The 9,027-nt window shown below is 51.2% G+C and overlaps 1 protein-coding gene across 2 annotated transcripts; it reads left to right on the top strand.

The window, feature by feature from the left end:
• Positions 1 to 5,198: 5,198 nt before the first annotated feature.
• C2H6orf120 (chromosome 2 C6orf120 homolog) lies at positions 5,199 to 8,794 on the top strand. Of its 2 annotated transcripts, none has more exons than XM_086631544.1 (2): positions 5,199 to 5,221; positions 8,192 to 8,794. In XM_086631544.1, the coding sequence occupies exon 2, from the start codon at positions 8,237 to 8,239 to the stop codon at positions 8,792 to 8,794; it is 558 nt and encodes a 185-aa protein (XP_086487670.1). In that variant the 5' UTR covers positions 5,199 to 5,221; positions 8,192 to 8,236. The 2 variants fall into 2 exon arrangements, with proteins under 2 accessions (XP_086487670.1, XP_086487669.1); XM_086631543.1 differs by lacking the exon at positions 5,199 to 5,221 and adding an exon at positions 5,557 to 5,591.
• Positions 8,795 to 9,027: the final 233 nt, after the last annotated feature.

Genomic DNA, 9,027 nt, shown 5'->3' on the forward strand with positions numbered 1-9,027 from the left:
AGCCGCCGGCGGTCGGCAGCGGGAGCCCGGGGCTGCCTCCGCTTCCTGAGAAACGCGGCCGCGGCGCCAAGGGGCGTTCGCTCTCCGCAGGCGGCCCCTGGGCTGCGCGGGAAGCAGCGCGGCCAGCAGCTCGAGCGAGGGAGGCGATTCCGCCCCTCGGCTCCGCTCTCGTGGGACCGCACCTGGAGCTCTGCATCCAGCTCTGGGGATCCCAGCACAGGAAAAACATGGACCTCTTGGAGTGGGTCCAGAGGAGGGCCACAAACACCTCTCCGATGAAGAAGGGCTGAGAGAGCTGAGGTTGTTCAGTCTGGAGAAGAGAAGGCTCCAGGGAGACCTTAGAGTGAGTGGCCTTCCAGTTCCTAAAGGGGGATTATAAGAAAGATGGAGAGAGACTTTTTACCAAGGCCTGTAGGGACAGGACAAGGGGCAACAGGTTTAAATGGAAAGAAGGTAGAATTAGATTGGAAATTCTTACCATAAGGGTGGTGAGACGCTGGAATAGGTTACCCAGAGAAGTTGTCGATGCCCCATCCCTGGAAGTGTTCAAGGCCAGGTCAGATGAGGCTTTGAGCAACATCATCTAGTGAAAGTGTCCCTGCCCATGGCAGGGAGGCTGGACTAGATGATCTTTAAAGGCTCCTTACGACCCAAACAGTTCTGTGGTTCTATAACGCAGCGGGGACCAGCCCATAGCAGCACATGGAGCATCGGTGAGAAGAAAACCAAATCTCTTGCTTTCATCACGTTTCTGGGTGATGCCAAATTGTGGCGAGTGGGCGGCCTGGCAGTCAGAGGGAGTGATCAGGCAGCAGAAACAAGCTAATGAGAATCTCGTGGAGTCCAACAAGTGTAAGTGCAGAGTCCTGCATTTGGCACAGAGTACTCCATGCAACAGGACAGGCTGGAGAATGGCTATCTGGGAAGCAACCGTGCAGAAAAGATCTGGAAATTCTGCTGGACAAGCTGAATATGAACCACCTCTGCACCCTTGCAGCAGAGGCAGCCAACTGCATCCTGGGCTGTGTCAGTAACAGAGAGTAGCCAGCAGGTCCTAGGAGTGATCCTTCCCCTCTATTTGGCACTTGGAAGACTGCATCTGCACTACGGTGTCCAGTTTTGGGGTTGTTGGTCAATATCCAAGAAGGACATTGACATACTGAAGCAAGTCCAGTAGGAGGCAATGAAGATGGTCAGGGGGCTGGAGAAGGTGATGTACAGGAAGAGGCTGAGCGAACTGGGCCTCTTCAGCTTGGAGAAAAGACAGCTGAGACCTTATCATTGCCTACAACTACCTAATTGGAGGCTACAGGGAAAATGGAGCTAGACTCTTCTCAGAGGTGCTCGGTAATAGAACAAGCTGAAATCTGCGAAAATCCCATTCGATATCAGGAGGTTTTTGTTTGTGTTTTTTTTAAAATACCATGAAGGTGATTGAATATTTGAACAAGTTTCTGAAGAGAGGTTGTGGCTTTTTATCCCTGGAGTTCTCCAAGAGTCAACTGGACATGACCCTGAGCAACCTAATTTAATCAGACCTGTTTTGAACAGGAAGTCGGACTGGAGGAATCTGGATGTCCCTTTCAACCCAAGTTCTGAGCCTGTGATCAAGTTTTTGATCCACATCAACTTAAACCATTTTGATGCTGATCAATCTGTGGGCTCAATATCTACTTCAACTTCATTTCAAACAGATAATTTCTTGGGTCTGTCTGTAATTAACACTACAAGCATTTTTGCCCTATATGAGCATCTAATATATATTATCATAGACAATGCAATCTCCTTGTGTTAGTTTTGCCTGGAGAAAGTATCATTTGAAATTCTCTTTCATGTGTCCTTTTGAATTTCGATAAAGCCACTGTATTAAGCACCAGCTGCGTAGAGGTAACTCGACGCACTGCATACGGCACAGTATTTCTTTTCTAAACTGTGACTCATGGCTGAGAACACTGAAGGAAAATTTTATTGTAATATGCTGATACCAAGTTTCATGAGTGATACAGTCATTAATGTGTCATGACAGTTTAGTCATCAGTAAATAAAGACAAGTGCTGATACAGAAGCAAGGTGCTGTTCAGACAGGCAAACAACCCCTAGGAGTAAAGAACTTGTTCTGCAACATGTTGCATCTTTGTAACTGTTTCTAGTCAGTTTCATGCACTTTTTTCCAATTCTTTTCACTGGAGCTTATTTTTATCTTTCAATGTTTGTAGCTACAATACTTTCAACAACCTACCGCCCATAACAACTAGGGAACTAGTCGAAATCCAGGGAATATTGGAGATCTTGGACTGATTTCTTGACTGATCAAACAGGAGTTAGAACACCAACTCCCTTCCTGCAGCTGGACCCTGGGCCAGTAAAAGGAGATGGAGACCAGTTCAGCCAGGTGTGGATCACCGCTGCTTTTTGCTCTTCCAATAGGTGCTGTTGCTTCTCAGTGGCTGAGACGCCACACATCCAGTAACATGACAAGGAGCAGATTTTTTCCCTGTTGGGACAAGGTGGCAGTTGCACGGGAACACTGGCGACATGTAAATGTGCAGAGAGAAATTTACACCACACCACACCCCCATGAAACATACCTCTTGGCAATGTCCTGTTTCTATGCAACGCATTGCTAAAAGTCCTTGGCTCCAGCACGTTCCCACAACTTGGGTATCCACATATTTCAAATGGAACTGACAGCCATGTGAAAAAAAAAAAAAAGCCTGTTGTGATAGTTTGATGTGTGGGGGGGTGTTCTGGTGGCAGGGGAGGGGATTTGCTCCCTGTGCCACCAGATCTGAGTCCCAGCCCCCCCGGGGGTTGAGCCAAATTGGCGCCTCTGCAAATTGCCCTATTTAAGTTGGGACAAAGGGGCGGGAAAGGGCTTTTTGCTCAGGAGCGAGGAGAGAGCAGGAGGGCGCTGCCCTCGCTCCCGGCTCCTGGCCGGGCGACTGCCCGGGCCCGGGCCAGCGCCATGTGCTCAAGATGGCGCCGGGGGAGCCGCATGGGGGGCTCGGGAAGCACCTCGCTCCCGGGGTGCCCGCCGGGCCGAGCTCCTCTAGAGGGGATTAAGATCTAAGAGAAAACAACCATAACGACCGGGTCAGTCAAGATGGAGCAGGAGGAGGTGTACTGGAGCTGAGGCTTCCCTTGCAATCGGTGTGAAGATGGCAGGCGACCCCCTGCAGCCAGGGTGTACTCGGCGGAGCAGAGACCCACTTGTGGCCCGTGGAGAAACCCACGTCGGAAAAGAGATGCCTGAGCCCAGGAGAGGTCGTGGAGCAGGGGATGTGCAACCAGGTACTGTTAATAATGGGGCATGGAATGCACAACGAGGTCGTGGAGGCATCTGGAATCCGTGGGCAGTGGAGTGGCAGCAGCTCCCTAAGAGGCCGAGACTGGTAAAGCCTGAACTGGTACAATCCATGGGGAAGGATTGCAATCCTGCGGGCAGGACTCACGTTGGAAAAGTTTGGGGACTTTTTTCTTCATGAGTAGGGGACCCACCGAAGCAATGGAAAAATGGTTTAAAGACTCCTCCTCCTTTAAGGAAGGAGCGGCAGTAACAACATGTATGAACTGACCTGCACTCCCCATTCCCTGTCCCCCTGCGCCGCTGGGGGGGAGGTAGAGCCAGGAACGAAAGGAAACGGGGTGGGGAGGTGTTGCTTTAAGATCTGGCCTTGTTTTCTCTTTTCTCCTCTCAAGTAACCGGTTTCGTTCCCTTATGTCTCCTGTTAAGTAACTGTTAATAAATTGTTTTGTTTTATGAAGAAAGCCTCAGTCATGTTTTGCCTGGGACCATGGTTGGTGGGTGCTCCCTCTCGGTTCTTGTCTCGACCCTCGGTCCAAAAACCACGACACCTGTTAAAAATTCCAGGGCATTTTAGGGAAACATCAGTTCTTTATCACATCATGCTTTTGTGTCCCATAGTATTATTTGTATTGGTTGCAATAGTCAATCATTGTAAGAATTTTAAATCATCATATTTATCAGCTTCAATATTTTAATGTTTTAAGCAGTTGACAAGCCTGTTTATAAGACTGAAATGGATTTTAATAAAAGCTCAAATTTAACAGAATCCACATTTGACAGGCTTACGCAGCCTGTTTGTTTGAGGCAGGAATGAAGAGAACAAGTAACATGGGTTTTATGAAAGCAGAGCGGTACGGTTCGAAGGCAGAACATTAGCTCATTCTGCTAATATAGGAGGACCCTCGAGGTATGTACACAGATTCTCTTGAATCTCTCAGTACACAGTAACACTCCATACAGATTTTTCAATTTTTTTGAATTTCAATCCTCAGTCTTGCTCAGAGTTTTAAAGAGCTCAGTCAAGTTAGGGTAACTGTGTTGAAATCAATGTGTATTCAAAAACAACAATTTTTTTTTCCTCTTCACACTGTGTTTTTCCGTGATCTTAGGTGAAGTTTATGCTGATAGCTACATAAACTGTCACTGATAGTTAAAGGGCAACCCATCCTCCCAAGCAAAGCTCCCACCCACCGCAGCAGACCCCAGCCCGCCACACTCCGACCCTCACAAGCAGCCAGCGGGACCCGCCCCGGGCCGACGCCCTTGCCGTGGCGACCCCCCGCACCCGGCGTGCCCTCAAGCGAGAGCGCGAATCCCGCCGCTGCCGACCGCCCCGCCGCTCGGCCACCGCCTGCAGCGGCCGCAGCCACCGCCCTCCCAGCGCACCCGGAGCGAGCGGAGGCGCCTGTCCAGGGGGTGGGAGGTCCCGCCGCTGTTGGCCATTAATCATATCCGCCCCCCCCCCCCCGAAATCCTCCACAGGCTCCCTGGCCGGAGGGGCACAGCCGCAGCCACCCGGCGGGCCGGGGGAAGGCCTGTCATGCGGAGCGGGTCCCCTCCGACAGCACAGCGAACGCCGCCATCGCAGCGGGCGGGGGGGGACCGGGCGGGCGGCCCGGTTCCCCCGGCAACGCCGTGGGGGCTCCCCAGCAACGCCCCTTATCAGGCCCGAAACCCTGCCGGCGGCTGCCGCGGGCGGCGGAAGCCCCGGCGGGGAGGCACGACCGCTTCGCCGCAGCACTCGGAACGAGCTGCGCCATGTTGCCACGACGACGGCCCCGCCCCTATCTCCAGCTCTCGCGATAGCGGCGGGGGGCGCTGCAGGCGGCCGGCTCTGCGCCCCGCCCCGCCCCGCCCCGGGGAGGGGGACGGGCAGGGGCGGGGCGGCGGCGGGAGCGCTCGGCGGTAACGGCGGTGAGTGGCGCGCGCTGCGGAGGCCTCCCACTGCCCCCCTCCCCCCCCTCCCTCCCGCGTCGCTGCCGGCAGCCGCCCGGCGTCAGCTGCTGAGCCGGGCTCAGCGGGGTGCCGCCGGGGCGTGCGGGGAGAGCGGCGCTCTGCCCTCCCGGACGGCTCCTCAGGGGCGGCCTCCGCGCCCGCCCTCCTCCCCTCGGCCGCCGCGCTGCCCCGGGGCCCGCCCGCGCCCGCCTCAGCCCGCCCCGGGGAGGGGCTTGCCCGCGGCGCCCCGGCCGTGCCGCGCTGCGCTGCCGCACGTCCGCGAAACCGGCTGCTCTGCCTCGCCTCGGCCGTGGCCGCGCTGCTGCCGGAGCCCCGCGGCAGGTCGGAGGTGAGCCGGGCACCAGCCCTCGGTCGCTGGGGTAACGCCGGCAGCGGGGCGGCTCGCCCGGCGGGACCCGGCGGCCGAGTCGCTCCGCGCCCTCGAAGCCGGCGGTTTCCTCCAGCGGCCGTCGCCGCGCCCGCGGGGAAGGCGGGAGTTAGCTGGGGCGGGCAGAGGCGCCCGTGGCTCTGTCCAAGGTCTCCCGACATCGCCTGTCCTTCCAAGGGCTGTTCCAGCGCCAGAACGCTTTTCGTTTGTCCCTCGGTAACTGAACTGTTTTCTGCTCCGATGTGGAGTTTTTCCTGTTCCTCAGCTCGGATATTTCATCACCGCTTCGATTTAAAAGTGGCAGAGTCAATTCCCTGATACAGGGAGACAAAAGGCAAAAGACCATTTTTTTTTCTGTTGCTGTTCAGGGGGTTTTGTCGGTCTAGCAGGTTCTGTGAAGGTTGTGCTACTTTGATGCTGTCATTGCAGAATTGTGGCAGTATAGAGGCCTCTGGGGCAGAAAACCTGGAACTACAGAAATATTTGTACGTTTTTTCCCTAGGTCTGTTTAACTGTAAAACCTCCACAGTTAAGTGACGTCTCAGTGGAAGTAATGCAGTTTGTTTTCATGCTAGCAGGGTACAAAACAACTTACCGGCAGCTTTCATGGTTAAGATAATTGTAGCATCCTTATGGCAGGAAAATCTTGGTCCTAAACACGGAAGTGGATATACTTATGGCTCCTATACGTGACTGATTTGGATGTCAAATTGTCAGCTGTACGCTTTGGAAGCCTTCAGCGAGGTTCAGAGCTTGCTTCTTTGTACACACACACTTAGTGCAACTGTTCAAAGGACTTGAGTGCTGCAGGCACACTCGGGCTGCCTGACTGGGAGCGTGCAACGAGGAGGGAAAGGGTGTAAAAATCTTAATCTTGCAGCAGTCCTTTTCATCTCCCCCTTGCCCCAGTAATTTCAGCCTTCTGTTTTGTAAGAAGTGCTGTAAAGAGCTGAGTGTTTGTACAGTAAGAAAATCTTTAGGAAAGTAAATGCATTTTTTTCTGGGAAATTGTACCAGGTTTAGTCCTAGAAACAATCCACATAGCAGAATCATAAATTAATGTATTATCTCACTAGATAATTTGTTTTTATTTCTAACTCCATTACCAGTGCAAGTCAGAATGCATACTGCTTCATGTGTACATCCAGATGTGCACCGTTTCTGTCTCCTGAAGTTAAGATGAGAGGATGGGAGAAAAAACAGGATGCCCTAAATACCTGATACAAAGTTAAGCTTCTTCAAGTGTGCAAAAGCTTTCTTTTCAAACTTTTTTTAAACTGGGGCTAAAATCATTATTGGGTTTCATCTCTTCTGGGTTATCTGTCAAATTTGGCATGTATGCAGGTAGAATGAAACTAAAGTCTTTGTGTCAGTTCTGGATGAAAAAACACCTGTTTGATTAATTTGTTTAACTTCTTCAAGAAATTCAAGCCATTTAAATCCTACAGAGCTCTGAATCTCAGCAACAGTTTTTGCTAGTATTAAAAAACAAGAAAAGTTAATGAACATACTTAATTGAAGTTAGAATCAGAGAATGGTTTGGGTTGGAAGGGACCTCAAAGATCATGTAGTTCTAACCTCCCTGCCACGGGCAGGGACGCCTTCCACTACATCAGGTTGCTCAAAGCCTCATCCAACCAGGCCTTGAACACCTCCAGGGATGGGGCATCCACAACTTCTCTGGACAACCTGTGCCGCCAGTGCCTCACCACCTTCAGAGGGAAGAGTTTCTTCTTTCTAGATCTACCCTTTTTCAGTTTAAAACCATTACCCCTTGTCCTATTGCTACACGCCCCTGTAAAAAGTCCCACTCCAGCTTTCTTGTAGGCCCCCTTTAAGTACTGGAAGGCTGCTAGAAGGTGTTCATGGAGTCTTCTCCAGAGTGAACAAACCCAATTCTCTCAGCTTGCCTTCACAGGAGAGGTGCTCCCAGCCCCCGATCATCTTTGTGGCCCTCCTCTGCACTCACTCCAACAGGTCCATGTCCTTCTGATGTTGGGGGCCCCAAGAGCTGAACGCAGTATTCCAGGTGGGGTCTCACAAGAGCAGAGGGGCAGAGTCACCTCCCTTGACCTGCTGGCCACACTCCTTTGGATCAGCCCAGGATACGGTTGGCTTTCTGGGCTGCCAGCGCGCATTGCCAGCTCATGTTGAGCTTCTCAGCAACCAACACTCCTGAGTCCTTTTCCTCAGGGCTGCTCTCAATCCATTCTCTGCCCAGCCTGCACTTGTGCTTGGGATTGCCCTGACCCACGTGCAGGACCTTGCACTTGGCCTTGTTGAACTTCATGATGTTCTCACAGGCCCACCTCTCCAGCTTGTCAAGGTCCCTCCAGATGGCATCCCTTCCCTCCAGCATGTTGTCCACACCACACAGCTTGGTGTCATCAGCAAACTTGATATGAGTGCGCTCAGTCCCACTGCTTAACTTTGTATGGACTAGTCTTAGCTTTGTATGACTATAATAGTCAATATTATTTGACTATCAAATTAAAAAAAAAAAATCAGTTCCTTCCAGGAATGGAATATGCTAAAATCTGAATTATGTTTTGTATTCACAGGGTAGTGCACAGGACACAAGAAGAGTCTGAAGAGAACTCAAGACCATGGCAGCACGCTGGAGAAGAATCCTGATAATATTTGTGGCAGCTCAAGTACTATTTGTGGTAAATGCCTTTGAGGAGGAGGAGGTACCTGAAGAATGGATTCTTCTTCATGTTGTTCAAGGTCAGATTGGAGCAGGAAACTACAGCTATTTGAGACTAAATCACGAGGGAAAGATAGTTCTTCAGATGCGGAGTTTAAAAGGTGATGCAGACTTGTATGTATCCGATATGACGCTTCACCCCAGCTTTGACGAATACGAGTTACAGTCTGTAACTTGCGGCCAAGATGTTGTCCACGTACCTGCACACTTCCGCCGTCCGGTGGGAATAGGGATTTACGGTCATCCCTCTCACCTGGAGAGTGAGTTTGAAATGAAGGTATACTACGATCGAACAGTTGTACAGTATCCATTTGGAGAGGCTTCTTACAACCCCGAGGAGATGGATGCAAACCAGAAATACTCACAGTCTACAGAAGATGAATCTCAGGATGAGGAGTCTGTTTTCTGGACTATACTTATTGGAATCTTGAAATTAATACTTGAAATTCTTTTTTAAATTGATACGTACTGAATTAAATCACACTTCAGCCTGTGAAATTGAACATGAATGACTTGCTCTAATATTTAATACCGTTTCTGATGTTTCCTGAAGAGGTATTCAGATGACTTTTCCTAAACCAGAAAGGAAGTGGGGGAAAAAGCCATATTTAATTTTATATTGTAAATCCTCCCCTGTATGTAAAACGAGCAGCAAGCACAGTATTTGCAGGGGGGCTTGAAAATGAATGT

The sequence above is a fragment of the Tauraco erythrolophus genome, chromosome 2, assembly GCF_009769465.1.
Source record: "Tauraco erythrolophus isolate bTauEry1 chromosome 2, bTauEry1.pri, whole genome shotgun sequence".
Taxonomy (NCBI): Eukaryota; Metazoa; Chordata; class Aves; order Musophagiformes; family Musophagidae; genus Tauraco; species Tauraco erythrolophus.